General features: G+C 43.6%; 1 protein-coding gene across 1 annotated transcript in view; it reads left to right on the forward strand.

Annotated features, from left to right (window-relative positions):
- The window catches only part of otud7b (OTU deubiquitinase 7B), a 34307-nt gene extending 11184 nt beyond the window's left edge, over positions 1-23123 (forward strand). Inside the window, exons 2-12 of the mRNA XM_061081245.1 lie at positions 7643-7883; positions 8471-8641; positions 9081-9308; positions 9734-9835; positions 10286-10413; positions 11802-11908; positions 12285-12412; positions 14241-14390; positions 15123-15237; positions 16872-16950; positions 17909-23123. Coding sequence (XP_060937228.1) covers positions 7799-7883; positions 8471-8641; positions 9081-9308; positions 9734-9835; positions 10286-10413; positions 11802-11908; positions 12285-12412; positions 14241-14390; positions 15123-15237; positions 16872-16950; positions 17909-19396 — 2781 coding nt within the window. The 5' untranslated portion in view covers positions 7643-7798 and the 3' untranslated portion in view covers positions 19397-23123. The remainder of the gene's footprint in view (positions 1-7642; positions 7884-8470; positions 8642-9080; positions 9309-9733; positions 9836-10285; positions 10414-11801; positions 11909-12284; positions 12413-14240; positions 14391-15122; positions 15238-16871; positions 16951-17908) is intronic.
- The last annotated feature ends 1856 nt before the right edge of the window (positions 23124-24979 follow it).

Consider the following 24979-nt stretch of genomic DNA (forward strand, 5'->3'; position numbering starts at 1 on the left):
CTGAGAAATAGATTAACAAGGAAGCTTATGCTCTGCTAACTCCCACACAGTTTTTGGCCTGTGTCTGTGGTTTTAAGGACAGTAAGCTACGCCTATCACAGACATTTGGAGCACTTACCGACAACTCTGGCTACATCAGTCTGATTGAGATAAGTCACTCATGTGGACAAGTATGTTTTCCCTACCTTATCTCTCCAGCCTCCCCTTTACCAGCTGTCAGTAGAGCTTCATTAATACTGGATCTTTGAGGCTGATTTAAAGACAGATTTATTTGAATCATCTGATAATATACTGGTTGTAAACAGTCTTGATAGGCATCCCTTTGACTTGTTTCTTGACTTGTTGAGTAGCCTACATCAATATAATACATGATTGATGGAATCTGCCTGGTTTGTCGGTCTGTCTCAAGCTGTCGTAGCTCGCCGCTGTGTCCAAATACTGAAAGGTTTTGTTTTCTGTCCCATCGTCACTGTGGACTGGAGATGGAGCACTGAGGTCCCAGTTACAATCCTGCTCCAGCTCCCACCTGCCACGTTGCCTTCCCCTCTTTGCTTACTCGTATGGTCTCGCCAGGCGGAGAGGGTGTGCTCCATTCACTGAGATCACAGTAAAGATTGATGTGATTAAAATGAAAGCGGAACGGACCCATTTCTAGACGGGTCATTGGTCCTGTCCTGACCACTAAACCAAGCACCTCAGTCATCCTCTTGAGTTAACAGACCAAAGACTGATGAGATAATAAAACCATTCTGGGTCATCGTTAAGTATCTATTCAGGTGTAGTTTTCTGTGCTTGTTCTTTGACCCCAGCATGTGCAGCAACATTCCTCATATTTCACATTATGAATGTAACATCAGCAAGTAAAACATGAAACCTCAAATCGTCCTCTTTTAAACAGGCTCTAGTCCATGACCCTTAACTCCTTTTCACAGAGACCTTTACAAGCATGTGGATCAAGTAAATAAACTGCATTACTCAAAGTGGAAACACAGGATTGGAGGATGGTTTCACACCCACACTGATTGTCAACACAGTGAGCTTTGTCTCTCTCTCTCTCTCTTTCTGTTAGATGGTGCACTGTTTACCTGATTGTCAGTAGGGTTGAGAAAACATTTTTGAAATTATATTCAGGTTGGGTTGGCTTCGTCGGCAGGGCTATCTATCAGATTTTTGGACTGCACGTACCCTTCTTGGGTTGGGTTCAGACTCAAAGTACAAAATGTCCGTTTCGGTTGGGCTTGACTGGTTCAGAAAGAAAATAGCGGCCTGAGCCTCTGTCTGTCTTTCTCCCTGTCTGTCCTTTCATCCATCCGTTCGTCCATATGCCTTCTGTAACTCACTCTTTTACCAATGCATGTTACGTCCTTACAATCTGTATAGACAAACAAATTGCATACATTCTTTAAAATGTTTTGATTACGTACCAATCTCTCCGGTTGTTATTAAAAGGTCAGTTTCCACAGATTCTCCTCGTACAGTATGTACTTCATGGTGTTTTCATAATTCAGGTCGTGCCATATTGAGTGACCTTGCATAAGTAACCTATGCAGTGAAGCATGATGAAGCATTCAGAGGACACAGGCACCTTTTGCACAGCGTAGACTCGAGGCCAAGTACAAAATGTTTGGTTTGTTATTTTAAGGTGCTCTATGGATTCAGTACTTGTAGACCTAGAAAAATTGGCTGTTCTATATTAATGACTTGTCTAAACTACTGCAGATTGTTTTTTTAACTGATTCTTTTTCTGTTTTTAAACTCGTTTAAAAATCTCCATCCATTTGACTGAATATCTCCATTCAAGCGAGAACACAAAAGACGACAAACACTATAAACATGCCGGGCCATTAGGTGGAGATAAAGTCTACATCAAAGATCCGTCAAATACCAGAGAAGAACACTGTGGTCCAATTACTATCGGGCCTGGCACACGCCTGTGAACACCGGTAATGTGGTGCAGTAATGCTTAATTTCACTGGAAACTTAATAAGACCTCGCAGTGCAAACCAAACTTATCGAAATCATTATAAAGCCGTTGTTGTTGTTTCTGGCGCAGTGGGCATGTGAGAAGTAAACTGTGACATATTTGTTTTAACACTATTTACATGTACACACTGATACACAGATTTTTGAGAGTTTTTGAAAATGTGCACTTTGGAAGGCATTTAAAAAAATCTGGATGAAGAGCCTCAAACGCCAGGGAAAAGGTTTGTTTTGTCAAATATCCATATTAGTGTGGACAGCGCGCAAAAGAGCATTGATTGACATTTCATGTGTTTTGTTTAAAAAAGGAAAAGTCCTTCAAAGTGTGCAGTGAATCAAATGTCTGAAACCAGACTAGATTTCTGTGGAAGATCCTAAGAAAGATACCATTTGGCCGGTGTGTTATTTTCCCCTTAACTCACTGATCAGTGTCGTCATATAATTTCCTGCATCCAAATAGGAAATTGCCAGTTTAACAGAGTCATTTATTCTGTGCTCAGCTTTAGAGATTCCGGCTTCTTGAACCCCTCAAGCTAAGAGCTGGATAAACAACTCCCCGTACTCCCACTGCTGTCAGGATGATCAGGCCCCTTAAGCTCCTCCAGTTCAGCTGCTCATAGGTCAACAGTGGAAACCCAGTGGCCACAGACTCAGCTATTTCTCCCGTCCAGACTGTGAGTAATGTCACGAATGTGGTCCCACATATTCCATAAGTAGAGTATGAAACTATTTACTCCATAACTAATCTGAAGGCTACCAAAACAATCGGTGTTGTGATGCCCCGGCAGTGCGTTGACCCTCTGGTGGTGCAGGGGCCGACACAGTGGGCTGCGCCGACCTCCCTGTCCGTCAGTGATCCAAGCCATTCTCCCTCAGCTCAGCACCCACGTGTTGTCAGCAGCTTCTGTTACGTAAGCCCTCCTGCCAGACAAAAGCTCAGCCATCCCAGACACAAATCACTGCCTGCCCCGCGCTGGCAGCCGCGCTGTTAGCGTTAGCCAGTGATCCACAGGGTCTTGATGGTATGGATGTTGGTCTTTGCCGGCTGCCAAGTTGAGACATTTTTGGCCATTAAGTAAAAAAGTATTTTGACTGGGAAGAAGTATCATTTTTAACGTTTTTATGTGATCGCAATGCATCGGCAGTCTTGACTTTAGAAGTGAACGTCAGCCTAACTTTCATGGCCACACAAAAAAAATAACTTAACTCTAACTACTGACAACAATGGTAAATCATGAGCTGCAATATCAGACTTGTTTGCAAAATCGTCAAATTGCATCACCACAATTTATCTCATTTATTGAATTTAAACTCACATCGTCCCTCAACTTTGATGTCATAAATCTTAATATCTGCATGTTGTGTCACGTCTGCTATTGCAAGATACTATTTGTGCAATAATCTGTCTTATGTCTAATTTATATTGCACAAATGTTAAAAGGCATCATAGTGTTAGAAGTAATCAAGTTACAAATTTAATAATACTTGACTTGTATAGGCCGATGTGACTTGCTAATATGCTCTTAAGTCGCATCCAGTAAATAAATAGAAAAATGGTATTTTGTTTACATTATGCCTCCTGAAATCTTATTGACATATTGTCTTGTTGATTGAAACAGCTGATGCGAGAATTCCACATGCCAATCTGTCTCAGTGTTTATGTTTGCTGATATGAAAACTTGTATTTGTCATAATAAGCGATTCAGAAAAGGTATTTATATGCAATAATAAAAAATAGACAATTTTCCTAATTCAAGTTGTATGTTTTTGGTTGTTCTTGTGTTTTCTTTTGTTTATATTTATTTAGAGTTGTTTATCTATATAAGTTCATGGTTGAACTGTAAAAAAAAATGAAAGAATGATTCTAATGAATGCAGATTTATCTAAACCATTTAAAAAGATGGTATTACGTTGTAACACCAGAGGCCTTGTGGGACTCAGTATGACTAGGAGTACAGACTAGGGATGTCACGAGAACCGATACCTACGATACCTGTCGATACTAAGATAACAAAACGATGCCGATGCCCAAGTTTTTGAAGTACCGTAGGCACCGTCAGCTTCGATGCCAGCAGCTGTTAGCAACTTAGCATTAGCATCGGTGCTGCGCCAGTCGACGTTTACATTCAGAAAACCAATACGGCAACTGCGGCTGCAGCGTTCGCCCCACCTCGACTTGTTTATTAAAAAGGCACAAAGAGTCGGGTATGGAAGTACTTTGCGTTTGACGCCGGGTTTACACCGGACACAGAAGCAACGCCGCCGCGCTAATCCCTACCGCGCCGGCACATGGTTGTTTACACCGGAAGCTGAAGCGGCGCATGGGAGTGGATTGGAGCCAGCTGTTATTTAAGGCTTGGTGCTGCGCTTATGAGTCGCTTTGGCGTCCGGTGTAAACCCGGCGTGAGGCAGGTGACCGTGGCATTGTCATTTAATGCATAACGTGTCTCACAACAAAGCGTCACTCACATGCGTCCGCAACTACCGTATAACCCTCAGTATATGCGCAGCGCAAGCACATTGAACTACCGTATATGACATTAACAACATCCAAATAATGCACTTTTTTTTTACCGTGGTATCGAAATTGGCATCGAGAATCGTGTTATTTTACTGGTATTGGCACCGACTACTGAATTTTTGGTATCGTGACACCCCTAGTACAGACTCTTTCTGTTTTTTCTGAAGAAGGCCCACGTGACATTACATCAACGTGGTCGTAGTGGGCTCACAGGAATGGCTGATGTTTCAGGCCCACGGTGACAACAGCCGGCCTTTTGTTGATCTGTGTTGGTACATTCTGTCCACAGCCCTTCACGTTTATCACCCTTCACTGTTGTGGGTTGTTTCCTGGCTGTCAGTGCCTTGTTGTCAGTTGATATGCTTGTATTTGCAGACAAACCACGGGGATTATTCACTCAGCCATTGAATGAGCTTTAAGGGTTGCAGTAAAGTAAACAAATTAAAGGCTATACATAGTACCTTTTAAGGTCCAGGGCAGAGGCTTAAGTTATCAGAATCAGTGGAGATCGTGCTGAACCCCAAATATTATAATAATAATATTATAAATGCAGGTTGGAATGCAATGATTTTCCAGTATTGATATTTAATAGCGCTAGCCTATTAAAAAACATCAATACTGAGACTTTTGTATTGATTACACTTTTTTTTTCTGTAATTTTAAAACTTCAGACTCTGATGTTTTTCTTTCTTTGTTCTTTGGGGATTTTTTCTCTATTTTTTGTTTCCATGATGGAAACAGAACTGAGTCAACAGCTCTGGAAACTTACTGTCATATTCTTTCATGGAGGCATCGCTTCACATGAGTCTGGTGTCACAAGTCAATGCCTATATAGCAACACACTCACTCCATCACAGCCCCTGCCTTTTCTTTGTTCTTTGTTTCTTTGTTTGTTGGAGTATTATTGTCGGTCAGAACCCAGTGAAACACGCAATTGTTTCAGTCCGAATACAGCCGGAGTCTGTTTAGATACCCTGTGGTTTGAAATGATTGAGCAGCCCCCCCGTCTCACATCTCTTAACTCGTACGCATGTTGTGATCAGTGAACCTGAACGCAATAGAATTGAAAGACTGCAAGAAAACGAAGAGACCCTGCAGGGGGAGACTGCTGAATGCCTGACTTTGCAGAGAAGGCTCTGGAAATACTCCGCTGGCTGAGAAAGGCCTTTTGTGCTGAAGTCTGTTCCTCCTCTGCCTGCCTGCCTGCCTGCCCGGCTTTTAATAATGATGGAGAATCTGAGGGAGGCAGGGAGAGAGCGTGAAGCGAGGGAGCGATGGAGAGAGAGAGAGAGAGAGGTGTAAGAAGAGTAAACTCGTGACTCATCAGCCACAGTGGAATAGAGTTCACTGAGTCAGAGATGAGGCAGGAACATTGGGTGGTGGATGAGCCAGGGGACGGATGGGAATAGATGACTGTAGGTAGATTTAAAAGAAATACAAATGAAAGGTCAGTCAAACCTAGATCAGGCAGTTTGTGAACTTCAAGGAAGCATAGTGACAGGATGGTTTTACAGTCGTGCACAGCGGTGTTATAAATATGCACAGAACAGGGTAATTATCTTTGTGTACTACATGGTGGATATTTAAATCATATGCGGAAAGGAAGTACTCTATTCCTAAGACTAATGCTAGTGATTGATAATCATGCATACGACTTGGAGTATAATTAGCATACTGTGGGTAGCTGAGATTTGCTTTCAGTGTTGCAGGTCTAAGATGAAATATTTGTTTCGCTTGCTAACCTGCATTGATCAGCACCACATATTTAAAATGTCTGAAAAGCAGAATTTATAGTAGAGCCCAACCAGGACATCTGTTTGCTGATATGAGCAGACATATCAGTATCTGTGTTATTCTATATTTATGTTTAAGTTCTGAGTATTGGATTATGTTTTATTTCTGTATTATTTTCAAGTTCCATATATTTACTTGTATTTGTTGTATCTATTGTAAAGGTTATGCTAAGTATGGTAAGTATCAAGCCTCCACTACATTTCTGTGAGTTTGACAACATCATCTCAGGAATCATTGCCATTGTATTTTTATCACTTTACTCCCCGATATCAGCTTCAGAAACCCACATCAGTCAGGTTCTAGTTTGTAGTATTCTAACTTACAGCAAAGTGCTCGAGACGGACAGTTATTACAGAGCAGGGCTTGTAACTGTCGAGATGTGGTTCAGAGAACTGCTGATGTGACTGTTCGCTCTCAACTTCTTTCCTGGTAAAATAAGGGCTTTTAGCCTCAGTTCCCCAAAGTACAGCTTTTGAGCCAGTGCTACTTCGATTCAGTCCTCTTGTCTGGTATTGATCGCCGTCTTCATCCTTTGTGTCAACGGCCCGATTGATACTGACGCCCTTTTCTCTCTCTCTCGCTCTCTCAATAATGTTTCTGGATTGATTTTTGGTGCCCAACTGATGCTACTTGTTTTCAGAGGGACTTCTTTAAGACGTAGTGTTTCCTCGTATCACGCCGTTCAAATGAACGTAAAAGAGATATACATATCTACTGAGGATTTATGTGACATTGAGGCCCATTTTCTCCCTTGTACTGAAAATATAAATTTTGCCATGAAAACAGACAAATATTGGCTTTTATTTACAGTATCTGATTGTCTCTAATTGGTTTGGAGGGAAAGCAGAGTTTATTTGGGCTGCGTGCTGAACACTTAAACAATTAAAAGTCATAGTCTCCACTATAGTTATTGAGTGTTTTTTTTGCTTCTGAATTCACAACAATTTAATAAAAAGTTACTTTAATGGAGAAGTGTATATAAAAACAGGATCTAATCTGAAGACAAACAGCTGAAATTACCCGCACGATATGTTGTCATATGGGGTTTTATTCGGTTTCAATGCAAATATGTTCTTTTGTGAAACACTGTGTTTGCCTCGGCTGTTGTCATGGGCGGGTCAAGTGACTGCGAAGGTGTCAAGTTCAAAAGCAGCCGGGCCGTGTTTGAAAAGGGATTCAACTGGGTCATTATATCAATTTGCTTCTCAGTCACTGTTGTACACGTTCAAGCAGTGAAACCTCATTCAATCCCATGTAAGCTTTTATTAATCTTTCTGGACAATGTTGAACTTCTGATGAGTTAATACCTGAGTTGTTAATCTTCCTCTGTCTGTCCTCTTGTTTCAGGTGTGGCTGGTAGAGCAGCTCGAGGTAGAGGGCCCTCCCCCCCCTCACCCTTCCCCCCCTGGTGCCCTTTGAAGGAGGAGAGCAGTGTCCTCGTTTTGTTTGTTTTTTTCTTTTTCTGCCCGGAAGCAACCCTCCAACTTGTGACTTCATGATCACATGACCGTGGATATGGACGCAGTCCTATCCGACTTTGTCCGTTCCACTGGAGCTGAACCGGGATTGGCCAGAGATCTGCTAGAGGGTGAGTAGCAGAGTATTGTATTATTTAGCCGCTGGCCTTGATGAGACCCTTAATAAAATACTCTACTTTATTGACCAGCCCTCGTGTTACACAATAATTTCTCACAACACCACATCCCAAACTACAAGAACTTGAATCGATAAACATTAAATCATTTTTTATCCGAGCAAGGGGGGAAAATGTCAATTCAGGAGGAGGGTATGGGGGGGGGGTTGTGGTCCCTGTCTCAGTCAGTGCTGCTGCCTTGTCACTGCTGATTAGGTTATCCTACACAAACAGAAAGAAAGTATAGCTGGAGTCAATGGGCTCCTGTTGCCTAGCAGCAACACAAGTTGCAGATAAGAACATTGGTTAAAAATTCAACGCAAGACGGTGAGCAGCAGCGAGAGGAGACGTGCTTCACATTCTCATATTTATCCAAACAAAGGAATGTGCTGGTGACCTTAACATAAGATAAGCAGCCTATGGTGGCATCAACTTGTGGAAAATGTTTTAACTCATTAAGGATGAAATGGTAACAAGACTTAGGTTGTCACACTGGACCTGTTTGCTCAACACCCCCCCCTCCCCCTCCCCTCTCTCCGTAGGCAAGAACTGGGATTTCACTGCTGCACTCAGCGACTTCGAGCAGCTTCGACAGGTGCATGCTGGGAACCTGACGTATTCTTTCGCAGAGGATAGAACGTTTCTGCCTCTGGAAAAAGAGATGGCGAGGGTAGGACGGCCCATCCTCCACCGGCAGGACGAGGTGGTGCAAGGTGAGGCCACGGGCAAGTGAGATGTTTGTATCTGTCACAACAGAGTTTAAGATGGAGAGGTACTCTGTGACCCAGTAAGTGAAGATATTGATCTAAACCATCGGTAACCAATGTAAAATGACCTCTTTTCTTAACCACTTTTTGTGTGTCTACTAAAGCTGTTTTCAGACATAAACTGTAGAAATTTCTTTGTACGCAGTTTTAGTTTGACACCAGCACAGGCCTCTTATCAGCAAATGCTCTTAAATTTAGTTTGCCAAATTTGACTTCCTCATCTGCATCTTGTTTGGTATGGCAGCTCTTTTTCATCCTGAGACATTCTGCTGTTTTCTCACATGGGCTCCCTCTGACATCTTTCGACAGGGTTCCCGGGAATCAAGCGTATATTGCTGGTTAGCAAAGATATTCTTCCTCATCCTCTGCTTGTCTTTTTTAACAGCCACAGAGAAGCGGCTGTCCAGGGGTATTTCTCACGCCAGTTCAACCATCGTGTCCCTGGCCCGTTCTCACGTCTCCAGCACCGGCGGCAGCAGCAATGAGCCGCTTCTGGACACGCCCCTGTGCACTTTCCAACTACCAGACCTCACCGTGTACCAGGATGACTTCCGTGGTTTCATCGAGAGGGATCTCATAGAGCAGTCGATGATGGTGGCCTTGGAGCATGCAGGTGAGAGAAGCCTGAACACAGGCCCACAAGGTTTCTAGCCACCAGGGCTCTACTGAATACTAACTCTGCTTTCAGAGGGAATTCCCTGTGGATTTTCAGAGCTTTGGGCCGGTTGGTTTGATAAGTCTGACTCCAGGGTTCTACTCTGTTAGCTTGCAGGTCACAGCAACACCAGTCGTAATAGATAACACAGTTCTTAGGTGACTTGCCTGTTTCCTTTGTCGTATCTGGCACTCAACTTTTTGGGGCTCGGCTTTGAACATTTGGTAGATATCCCAAATATTTATCCACATTCATTTCCACAACCCAGTTAAGCTCTTCTACCAACAGTTTTTTTGTAAATGACTCAAACATTTGCACTTCAGCACTGCGCCATATTTGTAATTCAAACCGATGAGTCAAGTTTTCTTGCCGTTCGCCTGCAGGTCGACTGAACTGGTGGACAAAAGTAGTTTCAAACTGTCAGAATCTGCTGCCGCTGGCAACGAGCGGAGATGGAAACTGCCTGTTACACGCAGCCTCGCTCGGTGAGTATCGCAGAGCTTTCAAACAAGACCCCAGTACTGTGCTGGTTTCACACTCTATTAACGTTCATTAAGAGCGCGCCATTGTTAGCGTAAGCACTAATTGCGTTTTACAATGTTGCACTGCACACTCACTTAGCCTTTGTGGCCCACTTAGGAGCCCTTGTCCGGAAAATTGATAATGCTTCAACTAATGTGCAGGCATTGTTCCAGGTCTTGTAGTGCATCTCCTGGACAGTAGATGTGAAAGTAATATTAGTTTAAAAGTATTTGAAGCCAAAAATAGTAGCTAATTCAGCCTTTCATTTACTGCAAAATAAATATTACATTTATTTTGGTCTTTCAAGAGGCAAACACCACAATAATACAAATAAAAAAACAGCTTCTCTTTATCATTTTAAGTGCAGTCTGCAGATGTTTTGTTAAATTCAATCATTTTGTTTTGTAACACAGGCATGTGGGGCTTTCATGACCGGGACCTGATGCTGCGCAAGTCGCTCTACGCGCTGATGGATCACGGGCTGGAGAGAGAGGCACTGAAGCGCAGGTGGAGGTGGCAGCAGACCCAGCAGAACAAAGAGGTCTGTTTTGTAGGCTGCACTTTTCTCTGGGTCATCTTTGTAGCTCTGTGCCGACTGTGTGGGGGCAAAGCCAAGGGTCCCAAAGCAGAGAGACTGTGGCGAGCGTTTGATCAGAGTGCTGCTTGTTGGATGTATTTGACCACACAGAGAGAGAATGAACAAATAAGGGCCTTTGTGCGCCTCCAGCTCCTTTTTAAAACACAGAGACAAGAGGAAACAACACCAGAGACAAAACACTGATATGGCACAACAGTCCTGTGACATCACTTACATAATACTCATTCTGTAGCAGTATAATATTTGAAGCTTTTAGTATAGCAGGTATAGGAAGACATTTTGGTATTAGATATGAAAAGCTTATTTCTTCCGATTGCTTCTTTATGTAAACATGGAGCTTTGCAAACATTGTCCCCTTTATCAGCTCCATCTGCAAAAGTTACCACAGTTCAATTCAACAGCTCTAATACATTATGTTGTGAAGTGTTTCTAACCCTTATGTAAGGAGGCCAGAGGGTGAGACACACCTCTGGTACACCGCGGCCAACTATGACCTCACTTCCTAAGTATTTATTTCAATAAACACCTCTGTAATATCTCCAACGCTGCTACAATGATAAAAAGTATAGTAAAAAGCTGATAATTTTGGCAGTATAAAAGATTATTTTATGGCAGAACAGTTGAACTGCATTAGAGTGCACAGGTGTACCTAATAAAATGGCCATTCAGTGTGTATACAGGTATTTCAACAGCTGCCCGCCTGCCTGTATGTGTTTGTGTGCATGTAGAGGGAGGAAGTGAGATCCAATCACAAGCTGTCCCACTCACGGAGACGCATTCTAATGCCGAGTCTGAACTGACGTACTTTGAGCGGCCCACTTGTGATCAGATCACACAAGACACACATACAAGGTGTGAGCAGAGGTTAAGCTTGTTTTCCACAGCGGCTGCACACAGTGTGCAGACGCCCACAGAGGACGAGCCACGCGCACATGACTGCCTGATGTTCAGCCGTTCGTCAACAGCTACTGTATCTCTGTGGTGTCCTTAAGAAAAACACTGAAAGCAAAAATGTTCCAGAGGAGCTGCTCTGTGGGCAGCGGCAGATGACTGTGGCTGCACTGGGAAGCTTTTTTGTGTGAATGTGTGAGAAGGGGAAACAAAGATTTCTTCTTCTCCATATATGGTGGTTCAAAATCAGGATGTTGATGAGGCTCCTAATGCCTCTGTTCAAATGACACAGGAGGTCGTAAAAGCTCTGGTTTAATCCCGTCTCTCAATTGTCAGCATGCAACCTTGTGGTTAGATGCCATAACGCACCGCATGCTTTTGTGACATTTGACACTCGCTCTCTAACTGTGTGTTTGCGTGTGTGTTTCCTCTCTCCTCAGTCCGGTCTGGTGTACACGGAGGAGGAGTGGCAGAAGGAGTGGAATGAACTGTTGAAGTTAGCCTCCAGTGAGCCGAGAATACACTACAGCACCAACGGCACCAACGGGTAAAGTCTGCCTCAGACAAAGCTGAGGCTGTTAACCCACCGCATACTTGGTCGTACTCATGTTTTTATTCATGAACAAACAACTGCGCTCACAATCAGAACTCAGCGACTGGCCCTGATTTAGTTCATCTGCAATTTACTGTATTATAAATAAATATGTGGGTTAACAATTTCAGTTTGAACGTTTTGAAATCTAAATCATGTCATTTTTATACTCAAAACCACTTTAAATACAGACAAGTCTCAATGTTCTTCTTGTTTTTGTGGCCATCAAAGAGTCTACCGTTAACTTAAAACACACATGAAACAGTGTAAACCTGTGTGTGTTTGTGTGTGTGCGTGTCTAAACCAGAAGCTATGTTGCTGTTGTCCTCAGGGCGGAGTCTTCGGATGAACCGGTTTACGAGAGTTTGGAGGAGTTTCACGTCTTTGTGCTGGCCCACGTTCTCAGACGACCCATAGTGGTGGTGGCCGACACCATGCTCAGGGACTCTGGAGGAGAGGGTAAATATTCTGAGAGCCCGGCATCACTAGTGCACGTGGTGTGATGTGAAAGACTGACATTGATCGAGTTTGAGTTATTGAAGTAGTAATGTATGAACTACTACCACTGACCCATTTCTGTGCATACACGCATACATTTTCAGGAACACACAAAAAGCCTTGTACTCAGGGATTGGAGTTATCAATCAATATGTCTGTCAATTAGTGAAAAAAGAGGGGGGGGTGTGACACATTGAGTTCAGCGGCAGTATGTGTCCGGCTTTTTCTCAGCTGCCTGGACCCTTTATTACATGAAAACTGATGGTAAACCATTGAATAAACCTGAAGCCCAATGGCATCTATTTCCTCACTACACAATTCTAATTCCACAAGGGCCATTCTCCCACTAGTGTCAAACCTCAATGGGAGGATGAAGCAGAAAAGAGAATAAAAACCACTATGAGAGTGAGTTGCTGGAACAACAATCAGATAACCTTGTTCTCTCCTCTCCAAGTTTGACGTCAGCAAGTCGCACTTGAAATGACGCGCTGGCTCGCAGTGCATCGCTCTCTGTCTGTCTCGCTCACGTCACCGGGCAGCGCATCGTCCGCCACGTCCAGAACTGAGCTCTGTGACTTTATGCCTTTTTAAACAAAAAAGCGGGAGTGAAATACAACTTGTACACTTGATTAACGCAAACTGGCAACAGTGTTTACACACCACAGCCTGGACAAGATGAGCAAATCATCCGTGAACATGTATTCATGTGCATGTGCATCAAATGAAACTCGCCCTTCACATTAGTAACCTTCGTGGTACCAGTCAAGACAATATATGTATGCATGATGCGATTCTCATAGATTCACACACAGTTTTTAAAGCATGACCATAATTCTGTATGGTCGCTGTCAATGTTGAGTTCTCTGTATGAATGCAAGATAGAAAGACATAGATAGACTATTGATTCCATTTAAAATATGTATTAGTTGCGCATACTGGGCAATAAGGATACTATTGAGTGTATGTCGTGTGTTATGTTTAAAAATTAATATACTACGAAATCTGGGAGAGCCAGTATAAATGGATCTGATGCATCGGGTGCAGATAAGATTAATCATAATATTGTTATATATAATTTAAAGGTGCTGTGCTTCAGTTTGTAAGTAGAGGAGATGAAGCATTGCTTCTCACCAAGCTGCAGAGTCTGAGGTTTTCTGTATTTTATATACGTTAATGCCAATATTCGCTTATCTCACAGATTCGATTCTATAGAATATAATCTGTTTGATAAACGTTGTGTGTTTATACCTCATCCTGCTCCGCATAGGTCGACATATTCGGATACGGGCAGATGGAGTTAACAGTTTTACAGGAGGGAGGATCGTAGCTGTCGGGTCAAAATGGCAAATGGCTCGTGGGTCAAGTAGGAGGGGGCCCGGGAAGGTCAGGATCAGGGCCAGCTCCGGGCGCATCGGGACAATCGGGTCAACCAGTGGACCATAAAACAATCCATAAAGTTCTTACCGGCCCTGTCTGTCTGCTACCGACCCCCTAATGTGTGTTTACAATCTGGACTAATGCAAAAGCTCCATGTAGCAGAGAGCACATGTAATGGAGCCCCACTGACCCGTTCCAACTCGCTCTAATCTCTGCCACATCCTGCTCTCCTGTGAGGAAACTAAAGCAACTGCCTAACTAATAGTGTGATTGTTGCTATAGCTTTTAATATGCTTTGCTTTGTTAATTCTCTTAACACCCTCTCTCCTTCTCCCACTCTGCTCTAGACGTCTGTGAATATTGCTTAACTTGTGTTTTTCTGACGGTTAATGTCCTTGTTGCTCCTCCGCAGCCTTTGCTCCCATCCCGTTCGGAGGCATATACCTACCGCTGGAGGTGCCAGCTGCTAAGTGCCATCGCTCGCCGCTGGTCCTGGCGTATGACCAGGCGCACTTCTCAGCGCTGGTCTCGATGGAGCAGAAGCACAGCTCCAAAGAGCAAGGTAACGCTTGGCATCATCATTCTAATTTAACAGCCTTTTAGTGAGGAGCTGATATTTAATGACGTCAATAAAGTGCATAACTTGTTTACATTAATTGTTTCTTAGGTTTGCTGAATATTCAATCATAATTCAGAGGGTTTATAGCCAAAGGTATTTAGTAATCACTACGTGCTTCTTTTCTCGTTTAGCACCTGGTGCTCTTGCTTGATGGTTCAGTCTTTTTTTAATATTGACCTAAGCAGTTTATTTGAGAATGATGACTAATGGCCCATGAGCTTTGGAGTGTGTCCAGTGGCTTCTCTAGCTCAAGAGCGAGGGAGCAAGTGAGCCAACAACCACCTGTTAGTGTTCAAGTTAAATGATTGATTCATTGATAGGATTTTATGATTGTGTAGTGTACATAACGTGCCCAGCCTTAAACAGGTTTCTTTAGAGGAGGAAAAAGTACAAAAGATAAAGAAACCAAAGTAGCAGCGTCGATAACAGAACTGAACCAATAAACCGTGCTGACATTCTTGTGCACAATTTGCAAGATTATCCTTAAAGTTCCAGATGCTCCTCGGACATTGAATTCATATCAGCTCAAAAACAAACCGCTTGAAGCGTCCACAAACAAAACTGCTCAGACGGAGAAGGCTACAGAAAGTGGAACGTGTATTATCACTTCTGGCTGTAGACAATCCAGAATGCTGAATACAAATAAATGTATCTCCTCCTCATCTCTACCCGCAGTTGTGATCCCTCTCACGGACTCGGAGCACAAAATGCTGCCTCTGCACTTCGCTGTGGATCCTGGGAAAGACTGGGAGTGGGGCAAGGATGACTCAGACAATGTGATGCTGGCAAGGTACGGTCTTTCAAAAGAACACGTCGTGCATTTACATTGTGATTTTTGTCAGGTTCAAATTTATGCATTCAGTGGCTTTTCACAGAATGACTTGTCTCAAGTGCCGGCACAGGGTCTCAAAGGATACGGATGAAAACAGAGAGTGACACCTGCATGTGTACAGTGTGACAGGCAGCAGTGTGTGGGTGTGTGGGGATTGACCCCCTGACTCCAGATTAGCCACACTCACTGCCGGTGACAATAAGATTAGCTCTAAATACCTTCTATGAATGGAGCAGGAGAAGGAGCACCCAAAATAGCCTCTCAGTGAGAAAGAAAAATAATCCTGCACCTTGTTCCGTCAGCTGGTGACACCGTGGATATCTAATTTAGATGAAATGGTGGACGGAGATGATATTACACGTGTGGCTGTTAACGTTGTTTGGAAAAAGGTCATCGAGTTAAAAGGCTATTTATTGCAGGACAAGAAATCATAACAGCGGCCTGAGACGTTTAGTGTTTTTGCCATTTACTGTATCATTCAGAGCCAAAATACCACCAGTGTGGAAACTGAACCTGCAGTTTTATTATCAGCCTAAATTAAAGAAGACAACCGGTATTTTGTTTGTTTCAATTTAACAACCTTTACTGTAACCTATAAGAATAGTGATGAAAACAGAAAAAATAGGTTCAACATTGTGATGACTCTCAGACATTTCTCCAACCGGAGCTCGCTTGGTTGAGCTCGCTTGAATCATGGACTAAATATAAAAATGGACGTAGACTCCGGGTGCGTAAAGTGAAGCCGATGAGGAAGCACCTGAAGCCGGTTTCCTCTTGAATGATGGTGACTCCACTGGTTGCAAAAATAAGTCAGTTTCTATAAAAGTCTATGAGAAAATTACTTTACTTCTCACTTGATGTATAACATCAGTATAGATGCAAAATTGAGGACTTCAAAACAGCAGTTCACAAACCGAAGGCTGACGTCACAGCCATCACCTCTCAGTCTGAACGAACATCACCTCCAGTTTCTTGTTAACAGTTTGGGGATGCAGTCTTTGTGTCTCTATTTTTCAAATGGTGGAAAACATTTGGTGTGATTCCTGTCCTTGTTGACACCAGTTTGCCTGTTTTAGCCACTTCTATAAATAGAAACCATTTCCAAATCACAGATTTTCTGTAACTCTTTTCCACCACAGTTTCCTCCTCTCGTCTGACTCTTCTCACAGTTGCTAAGTTTCCAACGATGTGTATGAGGCTTTTTTTTTCCTTTGCTTTGGCCATAGACATGTCAGGTATGACATATTATTGTCTAATAGCATTATAGTGTGGAGGAGGTTCGTGCCAAACTGGTAATTGTAATTTGCTCGTTGTTTATTCCATATTAATTATCAAGATTGTTTAATCACCCAGCCCGACTGCCACCACATCTGGATCTACTTTGCGGTTGCACATACCTCACATTTAATCATAGGATCATGTTGTAGAATCCAGGTCACAAATGCTGTTCAGTACTGTCTAAAAGCAAGGATACTGTTATACTTCTTAACAATCAAGTAACATCAACATAATTTTCGATGATGCGCGCGTCTCGTTGAAGTTTGTCTCTCGTTCTCTCCCACTAACTCTCTCTCTCTCCCTTTTTCTTCCAGTGTGGCCCTTTCTTTGGAGGCCAAGCTCCAGATGTTACACAGCTACATGACGGTCACCTGGCTGCCTCTGCCCTGCGAGGTACAGATCCAAGTCCACACATTCGTCCACAGCCATGTTTACAGAGCTGCTGTGTAAACAGGTTTAATCATACGTGTTATTAGACCTTCTGCTCCAAAGACTCACTCAGTGTTATACCATCCAAATTGAGTTTTGGAATTAAAAAAAACCACCTTGTAATGTGATAATCACGCCGTTGCCAAGGTCGTTTGTTGACTTCAAGTGTTACAGCCGCTTGTGATTAGTGTTAATTTTCCACACTCATTATAAACCGGGGCAAGAGCTTTTAGTTTCCCTAAGACATAAGAGCAGCTGACTGCTGTACAAACCATTTGTGAAAACCCAATTTACTGGACCTCTCGGGTCATAACGTCACACAAACACCACGACAAAGGTCCTCTTGTGAGCTACATGCTAACACCAGGCTGCTCGGAGGGACACGTTCAGAGCAGTTTCATGGTTGAGCTGCAGAGATTTGGGAAGTGCAGGAGTCTCTGGACGTGATTCAGGGACTTACTCTGTTTGTCAATGCTGCCACCAAGTAGCTGTGATGGTTTGTATTGCTGTGAGACTGTGACTCCTCCTGGTTTGGGATCAGAAGACTGCACCACTATGTAGGTCATCACCAATATACAGAATTATTTATTAGTATTATTCTTTACAGCTTCTTTGGCACGTGAGTAAATATGAGAGAAGCCTCTGGTCTGCAAAAAACACAACTCTATGAATCTCTCTTTTCAAAACTGCTATGTCCTGATTTTTTCTTCCCCCACACCTGGGGGGGAAGGGCCTGTACTGTAGTGAATTTGACTTTCCTTCTTTAAGGATTGCAGGACACTGAATCTGAACTACAAGTAACCTCCATTTCTTGTAAATTTTATATATTTTTGGTTTCCAGTGGGTGGGAGGTGATGCACATTTTCCTCATACACATCTACAGTATTTTTCCAGCTTGTGCTTCTGCTTTGTTTCTCTGCAGCAAGCGCCTCTGGCACAGCCCGAGTCTCCCACTGCATCGGCAGGAGAGGATACACGCACGCCTCCTGACTCAGGCGAGTCTGACAAGGAGTCAGTCAGCAGCAGCTCCAACGGCAACTGTGACACGACCACGGGATCAACGACCTTTGGAGGCGGGACCTTGGCCAAGAACGGCTCCTCGTCCTCGTCTAGTTCTTCTAGCACGGGTTCGGCAGGGACAGGAACGGGGACAGCAGGGAAGGACAAAACCAAGAAGGACAAGGATAAAGACAAGAAGAGGGCAGACTCTGTGGCCAATAAGCTCGGCAGTTTTGGCAAGAGCCTGGGCAGCAAGCTGAAAAAGAACGTGGGCGGCCTGATGACGGGAAAGAACGCTGGAGCTGGAGGTGCCAAGCAGGAGGGCGGGGAGAAGAAGAAGGGCTCATTCAGGGGGAGGAAGGGCAGCAAGGACAGCTCGCCTTCAGCCCAGGCCTCGGAGGATTCTGGGAAAGGCTCCCCCTCCTCAGGTAGCGAGCGTCTCAACGGAACGGGAAGCAGTATGAGCAGCAGCGGTGGGAGCAGTATCGAGAACGAGACGTACAAGTACAGTGCGGACGTGAAGGTCAGCCTCGGCATCCTGCGAGCCGCCATGCAGGGGGAGAGGAAGTTGATCTTCTCCAGCCTGCTCACCACGAGCAACAGGCAGCCCTTCCAGGAGGAGATGATCCAGCGCTACCTGACCGACGCAGAGGAGCGATTTCGGGCTGAGCAGGAGCAGCAGCGTCGGGACGTCGAGAGGAAGGGCGTCACCAACGGCATCCAGCCATCCAAGAAGGAGGTGGTTGTTGGTACGGAGCTGAGTTACCGGCCTTACGAGGCCAAGGAGGTGCTGTCAGAGAACTCGTCCCCTTCCTTCAACCCTCTCAAATCCTGTCCTCTGAGCCCCTCCATGTACTCTGGGGTCATTCCCATCCCCCGGCCCTCCTTCATAGATCAGACTCCTGCTGCCGCACCCCTCACCCAGCACCTGCACATGCACGGCTACATGGAGAATCGGCGGCAGCTAGCCGGCGGCTCCCCAGTCACCTCCTACCCCGGCCTCCCCTCGTACGCCACACTTCCGCGACACTGCCCCACAACACAGGGACCCTCGCACCCACAGTACAATATCCCACAAGGCCCCTCCTCCCTCAGTCCCTCCCGCCTCGCGCCCTCGTACCCCCCAGAGCTCGTCCCACCAGACTACCCCGTGTCTGAACCTGCTGCTGCTGGGAGCTACACCAACGGCTTCCGGGACATCCACCCCAACCTAGACTCTCGGAGCGGGCAACCCCCCGTCAGACACTACTCGCTGGGCAGCGCCGCTGGTTTGGCCGGCCTGCCGTCCAGCCGCTGTCGAACACCCAGCTGCCCCTACTTCGGACACCCCGAGACGGGCAACTACTGCTCCTACTGCTACCGGGAGGAGCTGAAGAAGAGGGAGCCGGAGCCGGCCATCCACAGGTTCTGAGCGGACCTTGCTCTGGCTCGAATTCGTTGAGTGGCCTTTTTCAGTTAAAGTGACGGCTGGAGCGGATCAGCCTCTGTACGGACGAGATGAACGTGGGACAGCCCGCTCCCTCTCTCCGCGGTGTCACCTCCACCTCAGTGCGTGACGGAGAGTCGACTCCAGTCCTGAACGAGCAGGGTGACGTCTGACTGCAGGGGAGATGGTTTTAGACCATAGGACAAACTAACTGCACTTCTGTTACATTTTGCTGTGGCTCTTATGCAGGTGTCGTGTATGAGTTTGTGTGTGTGTGTGCGTGTGTTTGTGTGTGAGCTGCAGGCTCTCCTCCTTTATCACATTTTAAACGCCTTGCTATTGTCTCCTCCTAGTGGAGAGAATGTATGTGGCAGGCGTCGTACATAACACTTATCTACACACAGTGCATGCACACATACACACACCAAGTCAGACTCACACTACACAAACAGCGATGCAAGCACAAACAACAAAGGGCACGAGTGTCTCCTCTCCGTTTGTGCTCCGTGATAATGTTCGGCTGGTGAGTTGAGGGACGTTTGAGCATTTTGAAGTCACATCCTCTGAGGGTGATATCAGTGATTTCATTTGACACTACTGTTACTAGATGCTTGCATCACACGTACCTCGGGAAACAGCAGAGTCAATCCTTTTCTTTCGTCGGTCCCCATTTGCGTAATGCAAAATTGCAACTACCGTGCAATGCTAATCGTCAAGCGTTCTGTAGGCTGCTGTGGTGCTAACGTTCCGGATTTGCAAACACGTAAATGTCCATGCATCCAACACCACTGTCCTGCATTGTTAGTAGTATCCTCTCCGGCTGAAACAAACTATACATTTTGTCCAAGTCATATATCTATACATTGGATTTTGAAGATGTCAGCAGTCGGTCGCATAATTGACCCGGCGTCGTAGAACAAGAAGACATAGCAACGTAGGTCAATAGTAAGAAGCTGTTCCCAGAGCCTGATTCAGAGGGTTTCACACGTGGTTGGAATGTTTCTCTATCGGGTCTTCCTGGTTCTGTTCAAAATGGGACGGTGTTGGGGCGTTTGATTATTGTGGCCGACGCAGGTTATGCAATACAACACACTACAAGGTGAAGATGTCACATCCAGACCAGCAGAATTTGGAGACGCGTTTGAATATAGCGTTTTAAATAAGGTTTGTTTAAAATGCCATGCAATACATTTTGGATTTCAGACGGGTCAAAGTTTCTGTACAGCAAACGACGGGAGTTGTTAATTAATCCGTTCACACGAGTCTGCATCAGAGTGGAAAACGTCTGCAGTCGTAATTGTCTCCAACTTCTGTTTCTGTGATGCTGCTTTGCATTCGTTCACTGATCATTCACATTGCACTGACGAGCTCTGGTTCCCCGAACGTCACGACAAACCCTCGACACTCTGCTGCTGCTTTCAGAAAAACGGTTTCTCATCGTCACACTAAAGGTTCACGTCTCCTCCCCGGAGGGACATCTCACTCCTCATTGGCTCGGTCGCCCACTGCAAAATGTTCAAAGTTCTACTGAAGGCGACGTCCTGACTCCTGGCATTTGTCTCGCCCCCGAAACCTGATCTATCTCTCTCTCTCTCTTTTTTTGCACAAAGTCAAGCACTTTCCTGATGTCCGTCGATACCGTATGTTTTGCTGTTTTTCGGAAGTGGCCTGACTGTCGTCCTGTGTTCATCTCTGCAGACACTGCCACCTCTGTTCATGGGAAATTAGGGGCCTGAGGGTTTTTTTCTCTAAAGGATTCAGTTACTGTAGAGCTGCAGCATTTCGGTGCCAGTGTCACCGTCTAACTCAATTTCCTAGTTGCCTTTTTTGACATTTGTCCTCGCGGCATCACCATGTATTTCCTCTGAAAAGAAAAAAATGAGCTAAATCCCATAATCCACTGCTTGCTTCATCGCCTGCAGTCTTGACGACTACTGCCCCCTAAATTGTAACATATTAATATTATTTTAATTTGTGTTGACGCTTTTGAAATCATGCCATTATTCTCTTCTCAGCCCGGCAGAGAGTATCACTGAGTTGATACCAGCGGATGTTCTGTCTTTGAGTTTTTCCTTGTTATCATTTTAAGGCTGTTTTTGTTGTGCAAATGTCAAAATGACTACTTAAATACTGAATAATCTCCCTTATGATAAAGCCATGGTGGAGGGACCCTCGCTGCTCCACTCCTCCGGCATGAAGTCCAATAGAAAAGCACAATTTAGTATGCAAGTCACTGCCTTGCCCAGTTGAGGGCGCCCTTGATTTAGTTGTTTTTTTTCTTTGAATCCAGTATTTGGAGTTTGCCCTCGTTGCTCGAAACCCAAACTACAAACACAAATGACCAAAATGTCAGAGGAATAAATCTCACACGTACTAATTTAACACTATAACAATATGTTTAGGTATTTTCCAACAATTGCAGATGCTGTTAAATGAAGGAGGGAGGCTTTTTTTTTTTTTTTTTTTTGCCGTGCATTTAAGGACAATAAAAACACTGTTTCCCAAGAAAACATTTGCTGTGTTTGTGTGTTGACGTGTTCATGCACTAGCATTTAAAAAATCCCATCAAATGTTCTCTTCCTCTGGGGAAAGCGATGCCTGTTCAACAAAGAAAAAGAAAAGTGTATGTGTGCGTTCTCTCTGTCCTCCCTCCAAAGTAATAACTAGCTTAATGAATCCATTTCTTATTTTTATTTTTGCAACGAAAACGGATGCCTCAGAACTGTGTTTCAAAACATCGGACTCCACAGGCTAGACTTTTTTGTATTTAAGATTTAAAAAAAAAACAATGAGAGGTTGTACGAGTATGTTCCATGTTATTTTTGTAAAAGCCCAAAGTTTTACAGTGTTTTTAAAAGAAATGGTAAGAATGTATATTGTTGGAAACTGAAGCAGGGACGGACGATGAGCGTGTACGAGCCTGGGTTCGGTGCAGAGCTGTTGTTGAAGGCCACTCCCAGACGGCTCCCTCATTGCAAACTAATTTCCTTAATGCTGACCTAACGAGATACCATTTGAGAATATATATATTTATAGTGAGATTTTTTTAATAGGTTTCCTTGTGGAATGTTTAGTTAAGGCGAGTTAGGATGTTCTTTCTCACATGGCTAATTGTCATAGCAGTCTGGCTTTTTATTTGTTGCATTTTGATTTGTACATTTCATTTCCGTTTTTTTTTTTTTTTTGTTTCTCCTACCAAAACCAACCCATGCTATGCTGAAACGTGACGGGAGCGTTCTGCACGTTTCCTCCGAACCTGAAGAGAAATGGCTCAGAATTAGTTTTGCAACACAACTGACCCGAGTATATTTTTATATATTATATTGTAAAAACACTGTCGTTTCTGTGGAAACAGAATATTTCATCATCGGTGACATTGACATGGAATGCTTAAGAGTTGCATGGGACTGGAACTGTTGCATGTAAACCGCAATTCATTTTTACCAAATTTGTGCATTATTTCAACTTGATCTCAGTTGTCCTGGTATTTTGATCTTGTTTGGTTTTTTTTTTCATTTTGTTTCATCTTATTTTTTTATCTTTTGAATGTTTTGTTTTTGTCTTTGAGAGGAGAGTCTCCCGAGGCTGTGTGACAGTGCAATCTGGAAAGAAAGAACATCAGATTTTATGTTAGGTTGTTATTATTATTATTATTATATTATTATTAATTTTTTGCACCGTTTGAATAAATTCTCATTGTATTTCAAGAACACTGCTGCTTCTCTCTTTTGTGTTTTAAAACAAAACCTTTTGTCGTCGGCTGATTTCTGAGTCACACACGAGTCAGGTTGTGCATAAAGATATATATAGAAATAAGTGTTACACATCTTGAATTTGATCCTGATATATAGTGTTTGTATATAATATGTGATGAATTAGAGCTGAAACTCTTTGTCCAATGGCAGAATTAGCTGACAATTATTTGACATTTTTATATTAAGTATTAATTTATAATCTTAAAATCTAATCGCACTTTGAATACACACTTTCATCTTCTCTCCTTTTATATAAAGTCTATAAAGCAGGCTGAACACACGTTATCCAAAATGAAATTCATTTTAATTTTAATTAATTTATGTCTCTGTAAACTGAGTAAAAGTCTATAACAAATGATTACGAGGACGTTTTTCTTATTTTAGATGTTTTGCAAACTAAGCAAAACTAGCAGATGAATAATGAATAATCAAAATCATTAGTTGCAGATCTGCAATAATTTTAAATCTACTTTAAACTCTGAGCTTGTAAGGTTTTAATCACAGGTTAAGAGAAACTAAAGGTTCTTCAGCTTTAAAACCATTATGTTATTAAAGTTAAGCTACAGATTAGATTATAAACCTGGAGACATTTCAGGGGGATATAGAAATAAAATCAATAGATAAAAGGAGCTTAGTCAGACAGTTTATTGCTAATCCCGCCTGTCGCTCTGTATCAGCTCTAACCTTGTTGCATTATACATCGATGAATAAGCTCCGATGATGCTTGGTCCTGTGTCTGGGGCTGGTTTATGTATTAGAGAAACTGGAGACCCTTATGTAATATTGAACAGTTTCCCATGTGGTCCAAAAATCCAGACCTCTCTCTAATCGTTCAGAAGGACCCGGTCTCTCCACCTGCCCAGCAGCACCACCACCACCACCAGTCCCAGGAGGCCGTCCAGACTGGGAGGAATCTCTCCTGAGGTCATCGCCGGCTGGGTTTTCTCTGGAAAGAGAGTTATTGCTGGTTTTATTTCCAGGAGTTTGGATGAGAGAGACGAGGAACAGCTCCCCACACCGAGCCGCCGGAGGATCCACGAGCAAGGTACTGCAGAACAGAAACAGGCTGGAGGTCAGTTCACAGGCTCAGTTCTGTTTCTCACCAGAGAATCGAGAGCTCAGTGGTTTTATGGAAACTGGACGACTGACTCTGCTGCTGCTTCATTTTAAAACCTGAGAAAACAAGAACACAAAGTCTGAGAAGAACAAACTCATCTCATTCATTCTCACTCAAACAAGAGAATAAAAGTGGGATTTAACAAAATGTGTATTCTTAATAGTAAAAAGGTGAAAACAGCTTCACTGTAGAGGAGCCTCGGGCTGAAAGAGACTAAAAGCATCTGCAGGTTTTTTGTGTTTCTCTTGTTGTTTCAATTCTCTTTAGTAATTTTGAATCTTTAATTTTGTGTGACTGTGGATATTTTGTGTGTGTGGTTCACTCAGTGTGTTTGATTGTGAGTGTGTATGTGTGTGTGAGTTTTACACTGTGTGTGGGTGTTTCACTCTGTGTTTGTCTGTGTGTGTGTGTGTGTGTCTGTTTCACACAGTGTGTTTGATTGTGAATGTGTGTGTGTGTGGGTGTGTTTCACTCAGTGTTTGACTCTGTGTGTGTTTCACTCAGTGTGTGTGTGTGTGTGTGTTACACTGTGTGTATGTATGTGTGTTTTACTGTGTGTGTGTGTTTGTGTGTGTGTTTGTGTGTGTGTCTCGCTTGTTTCATTTCTCTTTAGTAATTTTGAATCTTTCATTTCATTTTATATTTTTTGTGTGTTTGATTGCGAGTGTGTGTCTTTCACTGTGTGTATGAATGTGT

The sequence above is a fragment of the Limanda limanda genome, chromosome 11, assembly GCF_963576545.1.
Source record: "Limanda limanda chromosome 11, fLimLim1.1, whole genome shotgun sequence".
Taxonomy (NCBI): Eukaryota; Metazoa; Chordata; class Actinopteri; order Pleuronectiformes; family Pleuronectidae; genus Limanda; species Limanda limanda.